The sequence below is a fragment of the Canis lupus genome, chromosome 10, assembly GCF_003254725.2.
Source record: "Canis lupus dingo isolate Sandy chromosome 10, ASM325472v2, whole genome shotgun sequence".
In the NCBI taxonomy this organism is placed as follows: domain Eukaryota; kingdom Metazoa; phylum Chordata; class Mammalia; order Carnivora; family Canidae; genus Canis; species Canis lupus.
Genome location: NC_064252.1, coordinates 12570986 through 12596680, shown reverse-complemented (window position 1 = coordinate 12596680; position 25695 = coordinate 12570986). Strand labels below are relative to the sequence as shown.

At 49.8% G+C, this 25695-nt stretch overlaps 1 protein-coding gene across 1 annotated transcript in view; it reads left to right on the top strand.

The window, feature by feature from the left end:
- PTPRB (protein tyrosine phosphatase receptor type B) overlaps positions 1-25695 on the top strand; it is a 116491-nt gene that overhangs the window by 74149 nt on the left and 16647 nt on the right. The window contains 14 exon segments of the mRNA XM_025476597.3: positions 644-907; positions 2447-2710; positions 3449-3730; positions 7881-8159; positions 8496-8645; positions 10837-11080; positions 16911-17017; positions 20485-20584; positions 21361-21444; positions 21547-21564; positions 21721-21802; positions 22382-22472; positions 23331-23407; positions 24490-24624. Coding sequence (XP_025332382.3) covers positions 644-907; positions 2447-2710; positions 3449-3730; positions 7881-8159; positions 8496-8645; positions 10837-11080; positions 16911-17017; positions 20485-20584; positions 21361-21444; positions 21547-21564; positions 21721-21802; positions 22382-22472; positions 23331-23407; positions 24490-24624 — 2177 coding nt within the window.

Here is a 25695-nt window from a genome sequence, read left to right as displayed (position 1 = left end):
AGGCAGCTTGGCAGCAGGTCATCTCTGGTGCCTCTTGATCACTTTGCCAACAGATACCACTGAAGGCCAAGGGGGTCATCAAATCCCAATGTAAATCTTTAAAAAAAAAAAATGGTTTTGGCTTTTCCTCTTGCTTCTCTTTCCTCTATCCCTGAATCGAATCGCCTGCTTTCTCTTTCTCTCCCACTGCTCTTCCCTCCCTGCTGCCCTTACCCCCAAGGGCCATTCCTCAGCTTTGAGACGGCGGTCAGAGATCGTTTTTTGATTTCTGATCTAGCTCTTAGTATTAGAAAAATGTTTAGTCACACAGGTCAGATTAACCTTTATTTTATACCCCCCAAAAAACGTCTTTGAAGATAATTTCCCATTACTGGTTTTTCTTTGTTCTCTTGTGGAGTTTTTTTTAGGGTTTTTGTTTTGTTTTGGTTTGGTTTGGGTTGGGTTTTTTCATTAGCAGCTTCAACATCATTAATGCACAAAATTCAGTCTTCCTTGCTTTGGGTCTCCATGAAGTCGATATTTTCTGAAGGCAGAGACCAAGTATTTTGAGTCGCTGTGCTGTGTGTCCACGTGGACCACAGACCTGGGCTGTGTCGGGGGGCTTGCTGTAACTCAGTCTCACTCTCTCGCTCAACAATTCCAGTCCCAGCAGCCGTCACCAATCTGAGGATCACAGAGAACTCCACCAGACACCTGTCCTTCAGCTGGACCACCTCAGAGGGGGAGCTCAACTGGTACAACATCTTTCTCTACAACCCAGACCGAACGCTTCAGGAGAGAGCTCAAGTTGACCCACAAATCCAAAGCTTCTCATTCCAGAACTTGCTACAAGGCCGAATGTACAAAATGGTGATTGTCACTCACAGTGGGGAGCTGTCTAATGAGTCTTTCATATTCGGTAGAACAGGTAAGGCCTGGCCCCAAGCGGGAATGTGTATGGCAGGGAAATGTGTCGGTACTTGCTGACTGTTCCATCATTTGTCTTTAGAGTTTCCTATTCTGGACGTGGCCTAGCTCAATGTGACTTTTGTGACCTTCAGGCTTCTTGACTCTAAATCGGACCTCTGATCACATACCAGCATAGCTTCCGCACTGGCTTCTGCTCTCTTGCCACCACTGTGGGCATCTTAGGGTTTGGTGGAGAAATGAACCTGGCTCCTCTGTTTGCCAGCACGCTGCCGCGAGAGGGCTGTAAGCCAATGTGGCCCGACTCAAGCCGTGCCCTTCAGGCCTGTGCAAGACATGCGGGCAGTGGAGGAGTGGGGGGCAGCTCCAGAGCCGGGCCTCTGCCAAAGGGACCGAGCAGTGAGTGCTGGGAGGCAGAGACAGGGCTGCGAGAAAGAACACGATGCATTGCAGGGAAAGGAGAGACAGAGACCTCTTTGTGGGCTGCCAGTGACACACGGAGTGCACTCTTCCATAATCTGAGTTCACTCTCTTATTCTTCTGGCATTTTTTTTTTCTCATTTGACGATGGTGTTTGTGTGCTTTACATGCCAGGCATGGGGCTGACCTGGGGAGCTCACATTGGCGGGGTGGGGGGGGGGGGCACACCACGCTCTTGAGGGAGGTGACTGGGGACACCTGCAGGCCTGGGAAAGAGACAAGCAGCACGTAGTGACGGTGACTTAGCAGGACGAGACAGCATTTTAGACAGAGGAAGCCCTGTGCGGATCGCCTCCCAGCACCAGCCGAGGCTCTGAGCATGTCCTGGGGGAGCCGGTGCACACGAGCCACAGATCCGGGACCGCCTAGACCCGGGCACAGTCGTCTCGGCCTTGCCTTCACCAGGGCCTCCGACCTCTGCACATCTTCCCTTATCTGCTCACTAATGTTTAAAGTTCCTCCATCAAGAGATAAGAGTCTTCACTCTCTGGAGAATAAGGAAGCTTAAATACCCACGGGACAGGTGCCAGCGTGACTAAGTCACACGGCGGTAGACGTGACTGCTAACACTCTTTTCCCAAGCGAGGCTCTCCCAATATAGATTTGGGTGGGAAAGGGAGGAGGAAACTGGGAACCTACGAGAGCAAGTGGAGAGGCCCAGAGGGGGAGGTGATGGGCCGAGGGGCCTGGGTGAGATGCCAGCCTGGAAGGGGCTGCGACCTCCTGTGAACACTTTTGGGGCCTTTTAGAAGCCGAGGTATAAACCGTTTGACCAGTTTTAACCAGTCATTTCTGAAGATCTCATTTGAGATGTTTATCAGACCTCGTGTGGCAAGCAGATAGAAGCCACCACCTGTGGGGCTTTGTGTTATTTCCGTTTGTACCACATCTTAGACCACGTGCCCCTAGAGTGACGTGCCTGGCAATCCAGGCAAGATCTGGCTTCTACAACGGGCGCCTCTCACCCACATGCCCAACAGAGCTCATATTCTCAGCTGTAGGCCAGATGGCTTTGCAGCTGCCTCCTGTGTTCTCAGTCAAGGTTTCCACTGTGCTTAAGTCCCAGCTTCTGTGAGTAACCTCAGGGGATCCAATCGGAACATGACAGACAGTCTCTGGTTCAGCTGGAGTCCAGCCTCCGGGGACTTCGACTTTTATGAGCTGATTCTCTACAACCCCAATGGCACGAAGAAGGAGAACTGGAGAGACAAGGACCTAACAGAATGGCGTTTCCACGGCCTCGTTCCTGGACGGAAGTACACGCTGTGTGTGGTAACTCACAGTGGGGACCTCAGCAACAGGCTCACAGGGGAGAGCAGAACAGGTAAGAAGCCCGCTTGCCCAAGGCTAGTATTGGTAGGACAACAAGTTATAGTTTTAAGAAGAAGAAAGAAGATCCATCATGGTGTGCCCCTGACCTTGGCAAGGCACCACGATACGGTGGATAGAGGAAACAGACCTTCTCCACTGCACCACGAGAGATCTAGGAACAAGGTCTAGGGCCTTAGCTCTGCCACTTGCCTTCGTGACGCTAGGAAGGTCATGGAGCAGTCGAAGGAAAGATAAACTCGAAGTCTCAGTTTCCTTATCTGTAAAGTGGGGATTAACACATGCCTCATCACTGTGTTGCTATGGGCGACGCTTCCTAAGTATTGTATTTCCTGGGCATACACAGATAGTGTTAGTCTGCATGCCACCCTGGGGCCAAGGAACAAGCCTATCTGGACAGGACTGTGTGGACTGTAGCCCTCACACCTCAAACTCTAACAGAACCCATACCTTTCCACACTTGTAACCCATTTATGGCCCACCCCTGCTCCACAGCACCCTGGTAAGAAAACTCAGGTTATGAAAAGTAAAGAAAATGCACAGAACACATTTGAGGACAGCACCTGACACATAGTAAACACTAGAGATAGAAGCTTCTATTGTTAGGCTTTCCCATTATCTCTTGCTATGAGGCACATTGAGGTATGTCTGATGTCACTCAGCTCTCTTAGCTGTAGCTGTTCCGGCAGAGACGTGTTTATGTGATTTTTTTTTCACCTTCTCTTACATGCAGCCCCAAGTCCTCCCAGTCTTATGTCATTTGCGGATGTTACAAACACCTCCTTGGCCATCACCTGGAAGGGGCCACCAGACTGGACAGACTATGATGACTTTGAGCTGCAGTGGTCCCCCCGAGATGCAATCACAGTCTTCAACCCCTACAGCAACAGAAAATCAGAAGGACGAATCATACATGGTCTTCGTCCAGGCAGATCCTATCAATTTAGTGTCAAGACTGTCAGTGGTGACTCCAAGAAAACCTACAGCAAGCCAATATTTGGATCTGTGAGGACAAGTATGACATGTTTTGCTACTCTTGGTTCTCAGACGGAGTGAGGGGGAAGTATGTGTCGTGACATCTTATTCCAGTGAGGTTCATTTTTAATTTTTTTATTTTTTAAAGATTTTATTTATTTATTCATGAAAGGCACAGAGAGAGGCAGAAACACAGGCAGAGGGAGAAGCAAACTTCCTGCAGGGACCTGATACAGAACTCGATCCCAGGCCCCCGACATCACGATCTGAGCCAAAGGCAGATGCTCAACCACTGAGCCACCCAGGTGCCCTTGAGACTTTGTTTAAATTTACATTTTTCCTTGTGATTGGTTAGATTTGAATTCAGACAGAGGTCTGTATAGACTTGTTCATGCCTTCAACATGAACAAAGGTGGACAATAAAGACATTATCTCTGCCCTCAGGGAGCATGGGGTTGAGTGGGAAGTGTGAGGAAGGAGTATTTGGCTCTATAGAAACTCATGGTAGGGGCGTCTCACTCAATACAAGGGAGCTTCCTAGAAGAAGAAGCCTCCAAATCGAAACCTAAGAGAAGAATAAGATTCACTAGGTTGATATGGGGAAAGAAATGGAGAATATGCTAGGCAGAGAATAAAATATTCCAAGACCAGGCAGGATAGAGGAATGGAAAGGATTTTCATTGACCAGAGCATAAAAGGTGAAGATTAGGAAAATCGGATCATAAAATGTCTTGTGAACCAGGGGGAGTGACTTTAACTTTATCCCCAATCGATTGGAGTCACTGAGGGATGTGCATCCGAGATTCCGAGATAACATAACCAGATTTGCACTCTGGGTACAGTGTGGAGTATAGATTGAAAGGAGCAAACTAGAAACAGAGGGATCAGTTAGGACATATTGCTATAAGTCCCGCAGATAAAAATACTTCAAGCATGAAATATGTATCAGTTTCTTCCCAAAGGCGCTTTGGGATAGTTGCAACAAAGCCCAGAGAAACAAAGGTTTTCGGTACAGGATCCTCAATCCAAATAGCTATTTTTCAATGATACCAGCATATGTAGTTTCAAAGATTGGATCAGATAGTGGTTATTGATAAAATACATGGTTGAAAATTAGAAATTTTAGCAAGTAGTTGTTTCACCCATTCAACAGACATTAATGGTAGAGGAATTATAACTTGCGCTCCGCATTGTATCCAAAGAGCAGTTTGAGGTTGCCTAGTTGAGTGTCAAGAGAAATCGGTGAAAAAGAACTAAGGATTTTCATTTACAGCAAGCTCAGGACGGGCTCTTGGTGGTCCATTGTGGGCCATAACCCTCGTGTAGGATCATCCCATGACTCTGGGTCCCACGCATATGCTCCAGCCATGATGAACAACTTGTAACTCCTGATCTTCCACCTTCCCAGCCCCCAGCCCCACCCCGGGTGCCTGGGTTCATGCTCTCCTCTGCCTAAAAGGCCCCTTTCCCGGTATCTTGGGGAGGGGTCATCTCTGCCAGAAAGCCTTTGCTAACTCCTGCCCACCTCTAACTCCGGAAAGTTGTCTAGCGCTCCATCCGGCACCTTCTTTCTCCATTTCTTCTGGCACATTCTCCTTTCTCCCCCATATTATGGCTGGTTTGAACTCCTCTCCCTTCCTAGAGGTTTGGGCTAATGCCTCACTCACTTCTGCACTGTTCACAGTCCTTAGAAGAGCACCTTGCATATAGCAGACACTTATTTCTTGAGGACAGGGGATGTGCCCCAAGGTCTTAGAAGATTTATAAGCTTTTGAGGCAGACGAGAGGGGAGATGGAACTGAGGAAAGAGGTGGAAGCAAATTTCCATATTCTTTGAGCAAATTATCAGAATCACGAATCAGGCAGGGTGTTTTTAAAGACTTTCTCCAAGGCTAAACAGAGAAGGTGTCTTTGGGTTCCAGCTGTGGTCTGGTTGGAAGGAGCTCGAAAGATTAACGAGCAGTTAGTGTTTGAAAAGACGCCATTACTGCTCGCCTCAAAGGCCAATTGCCTCATCCTGAAAAATCTTCAGGTTGATGACTTTTTTCCCCCCAAATCATTCTAATCTAAACTGTTATGACTTAGCAAAATATTTTAGACCTTGATGTGAAACACAAATTCATGCAGTGGCACAAAGATGCTGAGTGTTTCCAAGTCATGGTTGTTAGGGACAAAGAGTCCTATGACGAAGGAGAAGGCGGGTTGTATGCCGAATCGGAGCAACAGCTGCTGCTCCGTGAGGGATTACTAGGTCTACACAGCGTTCCTGGAAGATCACTATGATCTATTCTGCAAGCAGGGCCAGGGCCACCAGCTGTGCGGGCACACAGGCCCCATGCTTAGAGGGACCCTTCACTTGGTTTAATTTTCTGTTGCCACCACCTGGAAATCTTAATAATATTTTGAACATAGGGCATTGCATTTTCACGTGGCATTGGACCCTGAACGTTATGTAGCCAGTCCTGTCTACAAGGTTTATGCACAAAGCATATATTTTAATTTGGGGAGGAAGGGCAAGTGGGAAAAAAAAGAGAAAAGGAGGAGATTTATAACAGGGACTATAAAAACCCAACAGTGAATTGGAAGGTGTTTTTCCTATTTGGTGTCCTAAAGGTCAAACAGAACTGTCTTCAGCCTTATTTTTTTAATCCCTCCCCATATTATGCAGTGCTCTTGTGAGCCTTTCCGATGGAGTGATGCCACTGATTAGTGCCATCTGAAAATTGTTACTGTATTTTCCACCGTGGTCAATGAAACAACGGGCAGGCTTTTATAATTAAGTATTTATCAAGACTTTTGACTCCTGGAATGAAATAGGGTGGTCTAGAACTAGATTTTCAAGTGCTATTCAAGAGCCTGAAGGCTCCTCAGAAATCCCTATGGACAGAGGGCTAGCCAAGGAAGGGAAGTCTTAGGGAGGTCACCCAGCCTAGCACCCCTGGCCCCCCAAGGCACACTTGAAGCACAGGACCAGAGCCCCTCTGATTTAACATATTGGGGAACTGAGACCCCTTCTTTTTTAAATGGCTCAGCTGCTAAAATTAAATTTAAATATCTATAATTTAGGGACACCTGGGTGGCTCAGCAGTTGAGCGTCTGCCTTCAGCTCAGGAATTTATTCCTAGAGACCCGGGATCGAGTCCCATGTCCGGCGCCCTGCATGGAGTCTGCTTCTCCCTCTGCCTGTGTCTCTCTGCCTCTCTCTCTGTGTCTCATGAATAAATGAATAAAATCTTTAAAAAAAAATCTACAATTTAGCTTCATAGGATGTAATTAGAGATGTAGGTACGTAGCAAGTTGGGGAGGGCCTAGAATTTGATTATTCACCTGCATGGTCAGGTCATCTAGGTGTTTTCTTGACAGACTGTATCACTCACTTCTTGTGGAGTCATTCACCACAACTAATGAGATCAGATACCTTCATTGAGTCCCTACTGGGTCAGGCACTGTGTCAGACAGAAGAAACTGAATGACCGCAAGCACAGGGGGTGGGAAAGCATGGTGGATACAGAGAACTGCAGGTAGTTTCACTGCCTGGAGGATGGCATGTGAGCAGGAAAGGCAAAAAAAATGGAAGAGGGGGACAGAGCCATGGCCTAGAAGGTAACAAGTAAGTAATGCCATGTCTTAATTTTCTCATAAGAGCCAGCAGTTACTGAGCAATTACTATGCCAGGCATGGTTTTCTGGGTGGCCGTACCTGATTCAACTCACTGAACCATCGCAATCCCCATAGGAAGTAGGTACTCTTCATTTTCCCACTTTATAAATGTGGCACGGACACGGTAAGTAACTCACCCACAAAGTCACACTGATAAATAGAGTTTGAATTCAGGCAGGCCAAGCTACCCTTTTAACCTTTGGGCTACTCAGTCCCACCTTCCATCTGACTTCTGCCCTTTGATTTTCATGCCTGTGCTAAATTTAGTGTGCATTTGTGTTTCTGATCACACTGGCACCTGGTGATTTTCTAAGGGGACAGCACTGTAATTTTTCACGTTTCTCAAAGTATGGTCTGGGAAGCAGAAATTCCTTGGGAGAGCCATAAGAACTGCCTTTCTTGAAAAGCAACCCAAGTAAATGTTGAGAATTACTTATTTAGGTCTCAGAGCAAATGGGGCTCAGAGGAGCTGGGGGGGAAAAATGAAACAAAACCAAACAAAAAACCGTCTCTCCCTCTCTCTCCTGTAGAGCCAGACAAGATACAGAACCTGCATTGCCGGCCTCAGAACTCCACGGCCATTGCCTGCTCTTGGATCCCTCCTGACTCTGACTTTGACGGCTATAGCATTGAGTGTCGGAAAATGGACACCCAAGAAGTTGAGTTTTCCAGAAAGCTGGAGAAAGAAAAGTCTCTGCTCAACATCATGATGCTCGTGCCCCATAAGAGGTACCTGGTGTCCATCAAGGTGCAGTCGGCTGGCATGAGCAGCGAGGTGGTGGAGGGCAGCACCATCACAATGATAGACCGTAAGTGTTTCCTGGGGGGCACCCCCACCCACTTCCCGGCCCCGGTAGCGCAACTTGGTGTCACTGGGATGAAAGAGACCCAGAAAGTGTCCGGGAGGTGCAGACCCTTCTGGATGCCTGCAGAGCAGCCCAGCAGCAGGCACAGGAAGTGGCCTTAGCGTGCTTGAGGTGCCCGGCCTGCGGGGGCATGGGGGGGCATCAGGGCAGCGAGCTACATGCACAGGCATACACACGCACACACTGGTGTAGGTGAGCAGAGACCTTCATTTCACCAATTGTTGTTTCTGTGGAAAAGTGGAGCTGTGACCCCCCCGATTCCTTCTCCATCCCTTCCAGGGCCCCCTCCTCCACCACCACACATCCGCGTGAACAAAAAGGATGTGCTCATCAGCAAATCCTCCATCAACTTCACTTTCAACTGCAGCTGGTTCAGTGACACCAACGGAGCTGTGAAGTACTTCACAGTGGTAGTGAGAGAGGCCGACGGTAAGTGACGCCAGATTCTCTGCCCTGAGACCCAGGGTTGCCTCAGCCCAGGCCACCCCAGTGGCTCTTTCTGTGGCCAGGTGTTCTAGAGCAGAAACCTTAAGTTTTATATCTTCCTGCCCCGTCTCCAGTGGATGCTGGGAGATGTGACAAATACGTGGGCACAGGCTCTCTCAGCAAGAAGCCCGTTGCACAGATAATTGTGCAACGGGTGAGCAACAACAGTAGCAACCACAATGGTATCAGTGACCCTCGCTTAAGGGCCTCGTGATGAGCCAGGCCCTGCTGGAAGAGCATCGATGGCCTGGTTGATCCTCACCACCTGCTCACTGCTCATCCAGCGCCGTGGACACTCTGCGGTGCAGCCACCAGCCAGCCGCGTACTCCGGCGTCTCCCCCACCCTGATCTCAAACACCCCAGGGAAGCACACGCTTCCAAACCACCCACCAATTCACAAAAAACCTTCAAGAGCCAACAAGAGGGAAAAGATGATCACGAAAACCCTTCTCCCTTTCTCTACTGAATTTTCAGCAGTAAATTTCAAGTTCTGGTCTACGACATTACTCACTGCCTGCCTGATTCCTACAGGCCAGGCAGAGACAAGGAAAGGGTGATGGCAGCCTCCTAGACGACGCCAAGTAGGATTTTTAGAGCTTAGTAAGTTGGCATTTGTCCACCTACTGGAGTGTTGTATTAGCCACCGAGGTCGTGTGTGGCCTGTTTCTCCAAAGCACATGTCTGCATCTGCAGTGATGTGTCATAATATATTTGACGTGTCTCATAGTTTTCAAAACTGCTTAAGGTGTTTACCCATGAGTTTCTTTAGCATCCCTGACTATTTTAACCCATTTGTGGGCAGCGAGAGAGTCCAAACCTGACAGGGCCTGGGGCACTTCCTAGGCAGAATAGTATTTCAGTCTCGCAGGGTATGTAATGGTCTGTGTGCTTTGACGTTTTATTTAGTTGTACTGAAGTTGGTCATGCAGAATTAACGAAATCATTTCAAGGGTCAGTGGTGCATCCCAGATTTCCTTATGTCTCGTAAATAGGTATGTTTACTTGTATCTGTGGATAAGGATTTAAGAGATAACTCGGTGAACTGTGGAGAGATTTTAGATGTAATGGAGGTGCAGTGAGCACAAAGCTTTACTACGTGAATGTAAGGGAGTGCCAAAAGGAAGCCAAACCCCAGCAGGCAGCCTCATGTTCTCCAGCCTTGTGGGCTTCAATTATTGATGTGCGTGGAGATGGGCCGTGCTCCCCTGGTGATCTAAGGGAGCAATCCATCTCCTATAAATGTCATTCATAGCTTATAGTTCATCCCAAAGGCAACATTCCTCTTCAATTACTGCCAACGAGGTAGTATTTCCAAGACCCACTCATTGTGAACGAATTTTATTAACCGAGGCTCCAGGATGTGATGAACCCCTGTAATGCCACTCCTTGAAGTGTGCTGTAAATGGTATCCTACCTCTGTAATATTTATCTTCCTGATTATGCTTTCCTCCAGCCAACATCAAAACGAGCTTGCGGTGCCAAAACACACAGCAGGCTGGGTGGACAGGGAAGAGTTCTGGGAAGCGTGCTACAGGCAGGGCCAAATTTGAGCCAGGATTACACTGGACTCAAGATAACAGAGAGCTGCACGCGGAGCAGTTATCAGACTGGGTGTGGCACGTGGAGCGTGCCTGTGGGTGACTGTTCTGGCCTTGAACTTGATTTCTCTTATCTCTTCCCTATTTCCTAGGTCATAGGGGTTTCCTTATTAGCTCAGCTACAATGGTCGTTGGCAAGGCAGAGAACTTATTGAGTGGGTTGACTCGTACAGTGGGGAGTGTCCAACTTTCTGGAGTTCTGGAACACATTATCCTCTGATGCAACGAGTTAACCTCTCAAACACACACGTTTTATTTCCGAGAAAAATGATGGGTGTGTGTGTGCATACAAATACATGTACGTGTGTGTATGACATCCTGTGTATACAGATATTATTATTAATTTTTATTTTAGAAGAAGTGAATTAAAATTAACTTCATTAGCAGAATTTCACAGTATCCTTCAAGGTCAAAGAGTCTGCACTTTGGAGATAACCCGAGATGGCGGGAGAGGGGAGGCCGACTTAGAAACCTAGTGAGAAATCGCCGAAGTCACAAGAAAGTCGGTCATTCACTGTGGGTTTCCTCCCTCCAGGCAGTGATGAGCTGAAGCCAGAACAACAGCACCCTCTGCCCTCCTACCTGGAATACAGGCACAATGCCTCCATCCGGATGTATCAGACCGATTATTTTGCCAGCAAATGTGCCGAAAGTCCTGACAGCAGCTCCAAGAGCTTTAACATTAAGCTTGGGGCAGAGATGGAGAGCCTGGGTGGAAAATGCGATCCCAATCAGCAGAAATTCTGTGACGGACCACTGAAGCCACGCACGGCCTACAGGTTAGACGTATTACCATCATTTTGCAAAGAAGGGACGTGCCTCGTTAGTGGGTGCGCAGCTGTCTGGGCATCTGATGCATATGAGCTCCTGTAGACTAATAACCTGTGTTACAACAGTGCTGTGCATGTTGCTGGGTAATTTATAAAAGTGGTGCTCCTGCCTCCATTCACTAAGGTGACGTGTCAAGAAGGCCTTCGGCCTTGCGCAAAAGCTCCAATCCATTATACGAAGAACCAAAGGTTCCTAATAGGTTGTTCTTTCTCCTGAAACTTCTTTAGCACATGTCAAACAATTCATTTACTATGTTAATGACGGGGAACATGTCCAAACAGGAAGACTGAGTTGGGGGGGACCCAAGAAATATGAGGTTTCATCTTCTACTTTCAGTGAGGGTTGAAATTACACTTATTCATTTATCATCTGAGGCATAAAAAGATGAAAGTGCTCTGTGGTCCAGACAGAACTGTGGAAGGCGAAGGCTCCTGTGTGAAGGAGAGTACCCTTGAAAAGGAGCAGCCATTTGGCTTGGCCCCAGGAAGCACTGCCGCAGCCAACAGGCCCTTCCAGCCGTAGGGATTGGCAGTGCCCTTGGCCTGCACCGGACTCCCCGAAAGCAAGTATGAGAGGAGGTACACAGCATCCCAAGCAGAGTCCTCAAGAAAAAGCGAATGTTGGCTGCTATCTTGGCTGCAAGCTACGGGGCGTCCAAGATCAGCCCTGCTGCGGAGGATGTGCTGTCTCTCCCGGGTGCGGGCAGGTGCCCTGTGGGCCAGTGTCCCCTCTGGTTCATCGGTGCCCAGGTCTTATTGACTCCTGTGTATTTTGAATGTCCCCCATGAGTCCCAGCAGAGACTTTGCTGTGGGCTCCAAAGGGAGACAGCGGCATGGCATCCCACCTGAGAGCGCTCATAGCCTCTCCCCGAATCAACATGGGCAGGCTGACGGGTTTCCTAAACCAGAGGACTCACGTTGAGACTTTGAGCAGGAGATACGTAGCTAGCCCTGCCCAGGACTCACCCCAAAATGCTACCGCCACCCCAGCCAGTCGGCATCCACAGAGTAAACACGCGCACAGTTATCAGTGCCATTTACTTGGAGAAGCCACCATATGAGCCTGCCTGAAAGGGGTGGACAGAGCAAAGGGGCACAGTCAGAGGGAGCAGCACTCGGGAACCCTTCAGTTCCTATAAGAATCGAGAGATGCCGCACTCCTCCGTCACTGGGATCAAGGATTTTTGAGCAAAAGTCTCCCAAAGGCTCTATTTGATTCGCAAGTTGGACGGTGGAGGCTGGTTCTTGTTTGTTGGTTCCTGAAAGCGATGGAGAGAAGGTGGCCCCTTACTACACTTAAGAGAGGGCGATGAGAAGCGGTAGATTTCCCCCGTCTGGGCCCAGCACTGGAAGCTGCCCGGGCCTGGGACAGTCTGCACGGAGTTCAGGCGCTGCTACTTAGCTGTGTGACCTCGGAAAGGCATTTCAGTTCCCAAATCCTCTCTTCTCCCATCTGCACAGCAACACAGGAGGGATGTAGAGGACCCATCAAAACTGGTCATGTCCCTTCTAGGTTAAGGTCTTCCAGGGGCCCCCTTTCCCTTCCAGGAGTAGGTGGGATTCCAGAGCAGGGCCCATAAGGCCCCCTCCCGACTGCCTGTCTCTCCTTTGCTTCCCACCATCTGCCACCAAGTACGCCCCGCCTTTTGCTGCCCTTCACTTGCAGTGCCCTTCACTTGCTGCTCTTCACTTCACATGCCTCTCTGATCCCTCTGAGCCTCCACACGTCCCTTTTGTTTTATCTGGGATGCCCTCCCCTCCCTTGATGAGCTGGTGCGTCCCTTCATACGCCTCAAAAGCCAGCTCAGCCCTCAATGAGCCACATGTTACCCCACAACCCAGCCACCCACACTGGGCGGTGGCCCCAGCTGCATTTCCGCGGCAGCACTCAGAGCCTCCATCCCCCCAAGACTCTACTTACCGGCATCCTGTAGCTCTTTGGTTACCTACCCTCTTCACCAGGCTACAGGAGTTCCAGTCTAATGGAGGAGATAAACAATATGGCAAGTACCTGGGCCCAAAGAGGCGCTCATTAAATGTTTGTTGAACCAAGAAGGGAATGAGCCAGATGCCCTGTGAAGAGTTATACATTCTTATTTGCACCTTAATCAACTCACACCTTACTTGTTTTCTAGAACACAACTTTCCTCCATGTCCCCTGTGAAAAGCATGCTGGGCAGATAAGTCTTGATAAGAGGAGGCAAAGCCTTTCAAAGTAGGTGGGGGAACAGGATGCTCAGTGGTGTCCCATGTGACTGCCAACCCTGGCCTTGGTGCAGTCAGTTCTGCGTGTCTCGGGATGATGAGCCTCAGTGCTGTCAGGCATCCTGTTTCTAGAGAGAATAGGTAGACAGGAGACAACATGGGAGGAAATCAGATTGAAAAGAAATGGGAAATGTCAGGGCACCTGGGTGGCTCAGCGATTGGACGTCTGCCTTCAGCTCAGGGTGTGACCCCGGGTCCTGGGATCTAGTCCCACGTCGGGTCCCTGCATGAAGCCTGCTTCTCCCTATGCCTGTGTCTCTGCCTCTCTCTCTGTGTCTTTCATGAATAAATACATAAAATGAAAATGAAAAAGGAAATGGGAAATGCCTGGTTTAGAATGTGTTCCCATTTGTTACCAGGTTCCTGTTACCTGGGGGTATAGTTAGCGTCGTTCATACAGGAAGAGAAAGAGCAGATCGTGGTGGGTGGGAGGCAGGTCGGAGGTTAGCAGGGTGCTGATCTGGTTTCGTTTCTATTCTAAACAGAGTAGCAGTGTGACCACAACCAGGTAGTCAGCATGGAAGCCGAACCGCACGATCTCTAACTGTGTGCTGTCGATTTCTGATTCTGGACACATGTAAGGTTGAGATCATTACTCTCGTGTGTCTGTTTATTAAAATAACCTTGTTGACACACACACACACACACACACAGAGGCATCTGTAAGATACGGGCAGAGATGTTGAAAGGCACTAGGGTAAACAAATGCTGTAAAGGCTCAAAAGGCTTCTTGAAGGAGGTGACATTTTTAGCTCTGAGCATTAAAAAGGAGGGAAGGATTCAAAAATGCCAAGAGAGGGACAGAAGGAGAGTCAGGGCGGAGGGAAGATCCAGAGTCAAAGTGCAGAGGGGGCAATACACCGACTATTCGGAGAAGAGGAAATAGTCCCGTTTCAACCTGGGGAGAGAGCATGGAAGGGGGTAGCGGGGAAGACAAGGCCGGGAAGACAGGATGGGACGGGCCTGGCTGAGCCAGCCAAGCGGTGGTGGCCGTGTCCCTTTTTGGAAAGGGTCTAAGGTCCACTGAGGTTAGGGTGGTCCTATCCTAGGTCATCCCCTCCTTTCTGGCTGCCCAGAGGTCCTTACTCCTCTGCATTCATCTCATAGTCTGTGTTTTGCACCTAGAGCTTCAGAACAGAACATGTGGAGGTTTATGTCCAGTGCCTTTTATTAATAAACGAGGACACCAAGGCCTAAAAACTGTAGGGACCCTTCCTCTAATCGGCAGCATAGCCTTAGCTCGACCTCAGACCTGCTGCTTCCCAGCCTGGGCCCTTTGTGGGATCCCTCCAACAGAAGTCAGTGCGGTCAAACCAAAACTAAGCCGGAAGGAAATCCAGGCTGGGACTCGGAACATACAGAGTTTGGTTTTCTCGCACCAGCTCCCTCTGTGATCTTTTTTTTTTAAGATTTTATTTATTTATTTATTTATTTATTTATTTATTATTATGAGAGAGAGAGAGAGAGGCAGAGACACAGGCAGAGGGAGAAGCAGGATCCCTGCAGGGATCCGGGTCTCCAGGATCACGGCCTGGGCCCAAGGCAGGTGCTCAAGCGCTGAGCCACCTGGGCATCCCTCCCTCTGTGATCTTGAACGAGACAGGACATCTCTCCAAACTTCAGGTTCCAAATCTCTGAAGTAATAGAAGAAACTTCCCGATTACGCTGGAGAAGTTGGAGATGCTCCAACAGAACCATGTTTCTGGATCCTTCCACACTTAGAAGCTGCTATGCCAATACTGGAAATTCTTTTCACCAGAGAGACTCATTTCCCAAAGCACCGTGTGTTAGCAGCATGCTCCTGCTCCCCAGCTTCGCACTTCACGCAAGCTGACTGCTTGTCACCCCTCAGGGACCCCTCACAATACTTCCAGCAATAGTCGCTGAGCCTGGGACGTACAACTTTTGACTGGAAAGTAGCTTTTTGAGATGCCAATGACAGGTGTGTTGGATCCACAGCAGCCTGCTCATGCTCCGAGATTGCACGTGGACGTGGGCACGAGTTAGAAGGAGGAACAGAGGGTCAGAACCATCTGCCTTGGGTGACACTAGTTCAGCAGTATTACAGGGCACGCCCAGAAACTTTTGGGTTAAACAAATCTAGATTTTTTAAAAAAAGGAAAAAGAGACTTCCGTGCACCTTCATAAGATTTAAATTAACACTGGGAAAATGTCTCCGTAGAAATCCAGCCTGATAGTCTCAGCAGACCTACAATTTGAAAGAGAAAGACCTCAAGAGCTGGCCTGAGCAGTCCTTAACTGAGTGCGGGGATGCTCTCCTACAGCTCCTCCGAGAGCTGGTTCTCAGCCTCTGCTTAAACACCCACGATGACTGGGAGCTCACTACCTATGCAGCAGCTCATACTCCAGGTGTTACAAAGTGACTTTTTGTTCCCAGACTACACCTCCTTGTGACCTCGGCCTGTTGGGCTTCACTCTACCTTCAAGAAGAAAAATTACAATGTCGGTTTCCTCTTCTGCATGGGAATTCTTTAAATCCGGAGTCAACCATCATGTTCCCCTAAGCCTTTTCTGTCTGTCATCCTGTTTAATCACCTCGAACGATCTCTAACCCTTCCTAAGATATGTCCCCAGAAACCAAGCGCAGCCAGCCCACCTGCGCTGACTCACCCAGGGACCATGAGACCAAGGTTCCATGACGGGGACAGTAGACTTTTCATCCAGGCTGAGGTTACAACTTTATCTTTTACAAGTTGCATCTTGGTGGCTTATTGAATTTAGGGCCAGCTCAGCTCCGGGCACCATCCCACAGGGACGTGTGGACAACCGCCGTGATCGCAATAACTCCAAACACCAGCTGGAGAGCTCTAAATCGATGTCTCCCTGTCACTCTAAATCCAACACAGCCCAAGCAGCGCTCTTCCTCTTTCCCCCAGCTTAGCTCCCCATTTCCATCGGTGATGCCATTATTGTCTCAAATGAGCTGAGCTCAAATTGTAGTCCCATCCTGAATTCCTCCCTCCTCCTCTTCGGGCGGGGCCCCATCTGGTCCTTCCTCTCAGGGCTTCCCCACCGTGGTTCCCTCGGCCTCCCTCCTTTGCCCCTGGGCACATGTCCTCCTGTCCAGGAACCCTTCACTGACCACACTGAATAGGGCAGTTCCACGCACCAGTCCCCCATCCCCATCCCCATCCCTCACCCTTACTCTGCTCTGCTCTTCGTGGTACAGATCACCATCCGGTGTATTAAATCTGTGTAGACGTTACCTGACTACCAACACTAGAGAATGTAAGCTCTGGGATGGTAGGGACTTTGCTGTGTCCCTTATCGTCTCCCCAGATCCTAGCACAGGGACTGGCACATGGTAGGGGCTCAGCAAACCTTTGATGAATGAATGAACACATGCATGAGTGAACCCGGGTTTATCTAATTCCATAATTCATGTCCTAGCTAGCATACATATGGACCAGGTGCCCACCCTGTTGCTCCTTGAACACCTCTTCTGTGGTCAGCCGCGAATTCGCACTTAAATAAGTCCGGTTTTCCTTTCAGAATCAGCATTCGGGCTTTTACACAGCTGTTCGATGAGGACCTGAAGGAATTCACGAAGCCGCTCTATTCAGACACGTTTTTCTCTTTGCCCATCACCACAGAGTCAGGTAAGGCCACAGTCCCCATCCACTTGCACAGTCGACCACCTACCTCATCACTTACAAGGGCCTCTGTGGAGAGGTCTGGTGGCTGGGCTAAGGGTGAGGGGAACATGCATTTTCACTAGGATTTCAATCTTTATGGGATCAGGGATGATCTGGATTGGAGAAATCGCTCGTTATTTCTTTTTTTTAAATTTTTTTTAATTTTTATTTATTTATGATAGTCACAGAGAGAGAGAGAGAGGCGCAGAGACACAGGCAGAGGGAGAAGCAGGCTCCATGCACCAGGAGCCCGATGTGGGATTCGATCCCGGGTCTCCAGGATTGCGCCCTGGGCCAAAGGCAGGCGCCAAACCGCTGCGCCACCCAGGGATCCCTCGCTCATATTTCTAAAGGAGAATGGACTGAATGGGCATCAGTCTTGAAAAGAAGGATGGAAGTATCGGATTTCTTTAATTTAAAGTGAAGTTTAAATAAATAAATAAATAAATAGATAAATAAATAAAATGAAGTTTTTATAAATGATGGGTGAAAAACATTCAAATTAGGAGCTTGCACAGGCCAAAATATAAGTACAAAAGGCTTTCAGTCACAGGTGGGAATGTACGTGTGTGCAAACATAGAAATGCGTAGGGAAAAAAAGACTAGAGGATAAAACACCAAAGTATCCACAACGAGGGGCGCCTGGCTGGCTCAGTCGGTGGAGCATGCAACTTGTGATCTCAGGGTCGTGAGTTCAAGCCCCACACTGGGTATGGAGCCTACTTAAAAAAAAGTATTAACAATGCATATCTCCAAGTAGTGGGATTATAGGCCGTATTTTTTCCTTTTGTTTATCATATGTGGCTTTTACACCATAAAAGATGTTAACTTAAAAGATTTTACATAAATTTATAAAAGAAACTTCCCTAGAATTGTAGAGGGAAAGCCTGAATAATAGCAGTAGCTAATATTTACTCTCTTTTATCCACGAAATAGTTTATCCAACCTTCATACAAGCTTTTGAGGTAGATACTATTATCATCCCCCATTTTAAAGGTCAAGCCCTAGGGCTCCAAGAGGACTTCTTGGACCTGGGTAACTTGCCCTGGAAGGTAGAGCTGGAATTCTGGCATTTTCCGCTGGAGCCCTTAACCTCTGCACTGCATTGACTCCGAATATTCTCATCATGCTGAGAATAGCATCATTTTTCAGCACATTGTTCCTGGAGACTGACCCCGGCATCTGTCCCAGCCTCTTCCTGGAGCCAGGGTTCTACAATGCTTGGCCTCAGGAAGTTCTTCTTCATAGCTAAAACAGTCTCTCATGCTGCATGACAAAAGATGACTCAGCCTCACAAACACTCCCATCTATTTATGCCAAATATAGGGATAATCTCCCACTTTTCAAACCAAAAAGGGATCAGAACACAGTTAAGAGGATTTAGATGTGTTTGCTTATAATTTAATGTTAAGCAGGGGCACTGTAAACACAATTCTTCACTATTTAGAAAGCCATAGAAATTGTGTGTAGTCCCGGAAAGGAAGGTAGTAAGCACATATCCAGAAAAGAATATTAACCACATTAAAAGAAACACAAGCGTGTTGATTTAATGAGTCTTGAAAAGCAACCCTGAAGAAACAGATCCAAGGGCTTAAAGTGCACGTTCAAAAATGGACTGTTCTGGAGGCCTGAATGTAAGAGCTACAACAGTACAACTTTTAAAAGAAAACGTAGGAGTAAAATTCTGTGACCTTGGATTAGGAAATGCCTTCCTTGATGTGACAGCGATAGCACAGCAATGGAAGGAGAAAAGAGACAGACAAATGGGACTTGATCAAAATTTAGTATTTTTCGTGCCTCAAAGGAGACCATGAAGCAAGTGAAAAGAAAACCCACAGAATGGGGGGAACTATTTGCAAGTTAATATCTGATCAGGCTCGCGTGTCTGACACACCTAAGGACCTGACACCTTACAACTCAATAATAAAAGGTCTGATGACAAAGGATGTGAATAGTCATTTCACCAGAGAAGATACTCAAATGGCCAATAGGCACATGACAAGATGGTCAACATCATTAATCATTAGAGAAAAGGCAAATCGAAGCATTTGCATGAATAAATAAATAAAATATTTAAAATAATAATAATAATAATAGCCCCCAAATAGAGATAACCCAAATGTCCGTCAATGGGTGAATGCATAAACAGTATGTGATATATTCCATACAATGAGATATTAGTCACCTATAAAAAAGAATGAAATCCTGAGACATGCTACAACACGGATGAATTTTGAAAACATTTTGCCAAGTGTGAGCAGCCAATGACCGAAGACCACATATTTAGGATTCAGTTTACATCAAGTGTCCAGAATTGGTAAATCTATGAAGACAAAGTAGATTCATGGCTGCCAGGGCTGGGGAAGGATGGAGAATGACTGCTAAGAGGCCTGGGGTTTCTTTTGAGAGGTGACAACGTCGGAAAATTGAATATGGTGATGTTTGTAAAACTCTGTGACTATCCCAAAAATCATTGAATTATACTATTTAAATCAGTGAACTGAATGGTATGTGAGTTATATTTTGATAAAGGTGTTATATTTTTTTAAGATTTTATTTATTCATGAGACACAGAGAGAGAGAGGCAGAGACACAGGCAGAGGGAGAAGCAGGCTCCCTGCGGGAAGCCCGATGTGGAACTCGATCTCAGGACCCCGGGGTCATGCGCTGAGCCCCCCAGGGGCCCCAAAGCTGTTTTAAAAATAGGCTACTCAAAAAAAATAAAAAATAAAAATAAAAATAGGCTACTCTAACTATTCACAGACTCCCAGAGGTAGTATCACAGCAGATAATAAAAATGAAATTTCATTGAAGAGCTCTCAGTAACTCACTGGAACCTGCCAAAGTCCCCAATACTATCATACTTGTATCATATGAATGAAATAGCGTTTTTACCACGGTGGCCAACTGCTGGCCTTTATCTCAAGTGTCCTAACTCTATGTACAAGCCCAAGTGAGTATAAAATTCCTTCGTAAGTGGAACCCCATTAACCTCAAAAGTTTAAGGACGGGGCAGCCCGGGTGGCTCAGCGGTTTGGCACCGCCTTTGGTCCAGGGTGGGATCCTGGAGACCCGGGATCGAGTCCTGAGTCCTGCGTCGGGCTCCCTGCATGGAGCCTGCTTCTCCTTCTGCCTGTCTCTGCCTGTGTGTGTGTGTGTGTGTGTGTGTGTCTCTAATAAATAAATAAAATCTTAAAAAAAAAAAAAAAAGTCTAAGAACGGACCTGCCATTGCCTAGTGGGAACCCGCATCCCCTCTTCCGGGCCGCAGGTGCACCTCCCATCGGACGGCAGATACCGCAGCGTGGGCATCGTTTGAGTTTTCCTGTAACAGCGTCCTTAGGGGTTTAGAGGGTTTCCGTGGCTCTCCTCCCAGTTCTTTAGCACTAATTCTCCTGCCTGGGTCTATTGTGTCCGTCCGGATGCCTGTAGAGCCCTTGTTTGGAGTCATCGAAGGTGTGAGCGCCGGGCTGTTCCTGATCGGCATGCTGGTGGCCGCTGTTGCCTTGTTCATCTGCAGGCAGAAAGCCAGGTGAGTGCACGATTCCTTGGTGCCCGGCGCCCCACTGTACAGAGGTAACCGGAAACGCCCTTTAGCCTGAAAAGTGATCCTGTCATTTCTCCCCGGTTGAACCACCTTTGCTTCTCAAGAAAACCAAGTCAAACCTGCCAACGATGACTCGCTTTTTCTCAGCGTCTCTACTTGCCATTGATGAGTTTTGCCCTAACCCAAAGGACCGAGGGGCCATCTGTAGCTTCATTTGAATGGGGAATAACTGCTTTTGCTCCTGGATTCGGAGATGTCTGTGACTTGCACAAGCAAGTGCCTTTCTGAAAAACGCTGAAAAGTGTGGTTGCCATCACCATTCCGTGGTCATATTTGTCATGCTAATTTAAGAAGGGACCAAAAAGAACCAAATAGCATGTGGCCCCAAAGCCACGCCCCCTCCTCTTAGGGAATGTGCTTGGCACGTTGTCCTCCTTCCCGCAGTCATGTCTTGCATCTAAGGTTTACCGGGGTTTTTTTTTAAGCAAAGTTTTATTGAGAGTGTGGGAAGTGATTATGACCTGTAGCCAAAAACCAGAAGACAAATCTCCAGCTATTGCAGAGATCCGTTTCTGAGTGGGAAAAATCTATTTCTTCTTTATGCGCTTCCTCCCCTCAAAGAGACGTTGGCTGAGTGTAAATCTACAGGAATACTGAAAAATCCATATTTGCACAGACATGCACAGCCTCACCATAAATGGAAAACTCTGTTTAAATCAAGTTTCGTAATCAGAATATAAATCCTCTCCCTTATGTTGCAGCCATGGTCGAGAGAGGCCCTCTGCCCGCCTGAGCATCCGCCGGGATCGACCACTATCTGTCCACTTGAACCTGGGCCAGAAAGGGTGAGCGCCACATTTTCCTTCACATAATGTGTTGAAAGATGAGTTGAGTGTCTTATGTGAGATTTGCTAACGAGGTCTTTCTTCTTTTGGCGCCCTTCACAGTAACCGGAAGACGTCTTGGTAAGAGCGAGAACTCATTGGCACCTCTGTTACCTGCTTTCGAAGTACAACTCAGATTGGGCATGGCGGTGTCCCTTCCCATCAGTAATTTTCTCTCTTTCTCTCTCTCTTTCTTTCTTTCTTTTTTTTTCCTTTCTATTATATTTTCAACGATAGCCCAATAAAAATAAATCAGTTTGAAGGGCACTTCATGAAGCTGCAGGCTGATTCCAACTACCTCCTGTCCAAGGAATATGAGGTACGACTCAGACTCAGCAGAATTTTCGTCCCAGTCTCTCCTGCGGGTCCCAGGCCGAGGGCCGAGGGGGGCTCGGGGGTCAGGACACCCTGCAGGATCCCGGCGGAGCGCTCTCATGCCTGAGTCCGTTCCAGATCCATCTGCTCTCATCTCCTGAAGAGCACAGCAAACAAAGTGCTACCTGGATAAGATGTTAAGGAAGGATGAGCCAGTCTCACCTGTAAACCCGGTTCCGTCAGTTATTTAACCTGGCGATTTGCTGGACTGGGGCACAAGGTGGGAGGGTGAAAAGGGCACAGGCTTCGGGTCCACTGCCCAGCTTTGCCACCTCCGCGCCTTGGGGCAAGTGACTTATCCCAGTCTGAGCCCCATCTGTAAAACGGAGGTGAGGATAGCTCCTCTGAGGCTGGGGTTTTGGGGGCAGGGGAGGCGGAGGTCACACAGGTCCCATACAAGGCGTTCCGGAAACAGTGGCTGTTGTGACATGTTCCTAGATCGTTGTGTATCTCAGGGACTGTGCGATCTGCCTTCTTCGGTTTCATATCCTCCACTCGCAAACTTCTTTTTTTGACCTGTTAGGACTTGAAAGACGTGGGTCGAAACCAATCATGTGACATTGCGCTCTTGCCGGAGAATAGAGGGAAAAATCGATACAACAATATCTTGCCCTGTGAGTTTCGTGGGGAACTTTGTCATCCTGTCTTCCCTCTAGCCCTTTCTTCTCTCTTCCAGGAATAAAATGGGGCTAAAGAGATATGGGATAGCTGGATACAGAGGCTCCGAGGCCCTGCGTGCCTTTTAAAAGGGATGTTAGTGCACTTCCCACCCATGCGGTAACGACCAGCTTGAATTCTGGTTCGAGATGCTCTTCTCACGGGGTTGACATGTTATCATGTGGTCCCACTGCTTCTCCTGGGAAGCAGGGCTAACAGCAAAGGCCGACGTGGGTTTCCTTAAAGTCCCCAGTTAGCAATTATTACATGTTCTTTATTGTTTTTAAAAGATTTTATTTATTTATTTATTCATGAGAGACACAGAGGGAGAGAGGCAGAGATGCAGGCAGTGGGAGAAGCAGGCTCCATGTGGGGAGCCCGATGCAGGACTCGATCCCAGGACCCCAGGGTCATGCCCTGGGCCGAAGGGAGATGCTCAACCGCTGAGCCACCCGGGCTGCCCCTTACATGTTCTTTATTATCCCGACCCGATCAGCGGATGGTGGTCCTGGATTGTATTCGTCCCAGCTGCGAAAGGGACACGGCCTCCTCATAGGGCAAATGCCGTCATGTTAAGAAGGAAGGCAGAGGGGGCCTCAGAGAGCCGGTGGCCGGTTGGCTCACATGTTCACAGCCTCCCGTGAGACCTGGGCCAGTCGGTTGTCCTGTCTGAGGCTCACCTGCGAATCGAACAGAAGCCCCGCCCCAGGGGTGTCTTGGGGTCCAGAGCTGCTGCACTCTAGCACCAAGCAGCCGGCCAATGGTGGAAAGCCCGCCCAGGACCCAGTGACCGATCTGTCCATCATTCCTTCCAGACGATGCGTCTCGAGTGAAGCTGTCCAACGTGGATGACGACCCGTGCTCAGACTACATCAACGCCAGCTACATCCCCGTAAGTGGCTCGGGGCCCGGGGATGAGGCTTGCATGGGCGGCCACGCTGCAGGCGCCTGGGCCCATTCTCGGTCCACGAGCCTTTGGCAGGCGCCACGCAGCACAGGGCGCACGTCGTCACTGCCCGGCCCGGCCATGCGATACAAGACGCCTGGGCGGCCCCGGGAAAGGCTTCAGCCCCAGCCCCGATCAGAGCTCCTGGGGGGCCGGGGGGCCCCCTGCTCAGGCTGCCCAGCGAGGGCACCTTGTTCCACGTCATCCGGATTCTGGAAAGCCCAACTCGACGGTTCGGGCTGCCGAGGCCCGGCGGTCACTCAGCAGGCTCCGCGCCCGGGCTCAGGGCCGCCCCTCGTGGGACCTCTGTGTTCTGGCCCCGAACAGGAGGGTAATGACCTCAAGTGGCCCCTGGACTGTCAGTGAGCGCTCTGCGGTCGGGGGTAAGCGCCACCTGCCCCCTGAGCCTCGGGGGTCCGCAGAGTCGGGGCACCAGGGTGCCGCCTGGCAGCAGGCCCTAGGGCACCCTCCGACCTGCACGTGCATCCACGGCCCACAGGGTCCTGTGGGTCTGCAGGCCCGGCGGGTCTGGACTCTGGCTCCTCGCAAGCCCGGGTCGGGCTGCGCTGCTGGCCTGAGAGCACTGCCCCGGGAGCACGGCGCTGGGCTGCCGGAGGAGCCCAGGGGCGGGGGGCTCGGGGACTGGCCGGCGGGTGGCAGCCACGGTGTGGCAGTGGTGACACAGGTCGGGCCCGGGGCGCAGGCTGCATCCCCTGCGGCTCCCATCCGCCCGGTCCCAGACCTGCCTTTCCCCAGCCCTCTAATGTCCAACGCGACTTAGGCTCTTCTAGAAGGAACGGGGGCAGAGCCTGAGGACATCGGTGCCTCAGTCTGCACGCGTGCATGTGCACACACCGTGCAGAATGCTCCAGATCGTTGCCCCAGCCCTCTGGTGCCTTAGAACAGACCCGCCCGGTAGACGGCGAAGCTGCCGCTTGACGACAGCTCAGCACCGCGGCCGTTGTCCCCGTGCCCCCGAGGCTTGCTGCATGTCGTGCCTGACTGTCCGGCCTGTAAACCCATCACAGGGCAACAGCTTCCGAAGAGAGTACATAGCTACCCAGGGGCCTCTTCCCGGCACCAAGGATGACTTCTGGAAAATGGCGTGGGAACAGAACGTCCACAACATCGTCATGGTGACCCAGTGCGTGGAGAAGGGCCGGGTGAGTAACAGGCCTCCGGCCTCGCGTGCTCACGCCCCCCCATGGGGCCCACCCCCAAAGCCAGGGACAGATCACGTTAGTGGGTCGGGCCCCTCGGCTGCAAAAGGCTCCCGTGGCTTGTGCCCACCTCTTCTGTTTTTTTTTTAAAGATTTTATTTATTTATTCCTGAGAGACTCAGAGAGAGAGGCCGAGACCCAGGCCGAGGGAGAAGCAGGTCCCTGCAGGGAGCCGACGCGGGACTCGATCCTGGGACCCGGGGTCACGCCCTGGGCCCAAGGCGGCCGCCCACCTGCTGGCCCCCAGCGCCCAGATTATGCCTTCTGATGGTGGCTCTGCAGTTTCAGTCGGGGGCGTTTCCGTTCGGAGAGCGGGGTCCCAGAGGGCTGTGACACAGAGCGAACAGCGGCCGCCTGCGGGCCCTCGGCCGGGGTGACTGGCAGGCTCGCTGGGGCTGCCTCTCGTTGCGGAATCAAGGGAAGTGCACTCGGGGCCGGTCTGCAGGCACAAAGCGAAATCGTTCCCCGGGCAAATCGAGCCCTTGCAACGCACTTACGGTCCCGTATGCGCTGCGTATGGTCATTTTGGAGGTTACAGAAGAGGTTACAAACCCGGTGCCTGGAACCTGTGCTCCGGGACGCATGCCCATAATTCCTTCTCCTGCCCCCCTTCGTGCAAATCGGAGCTTAGCCACGTGTTCTGACTTCTCGAAGACCACCGGGCACATGGCACCTGGTCCAGGTTAGGACAGTGACCTCAAACATAAGCAAAGAGGGACCAGGAAGACGTTGCCTTCTTCTGCCTGGCTGGAACTTTCTTCAGAGAGAACCCCCGCAATACCTGGGCTATGAGTGGTGGGACTGAAATGCTGAGGAGAGCAACAAGGAGCTCGAGCCTTGGATCCCCCACCTGAGAGAGACGTGAACCCGAAGGTGGGGCTCCATGCCCTGCACAGAGGTGCTCCTCTCCCTGCACACAGGTGCTTCCTCTCCCTGCACAGATGTGCTCCTCTCCCTGCACAGAGGTGCTCCGCCTCACAGCAGCGGGCTGGCATGGCCCTGAGCACATGGATG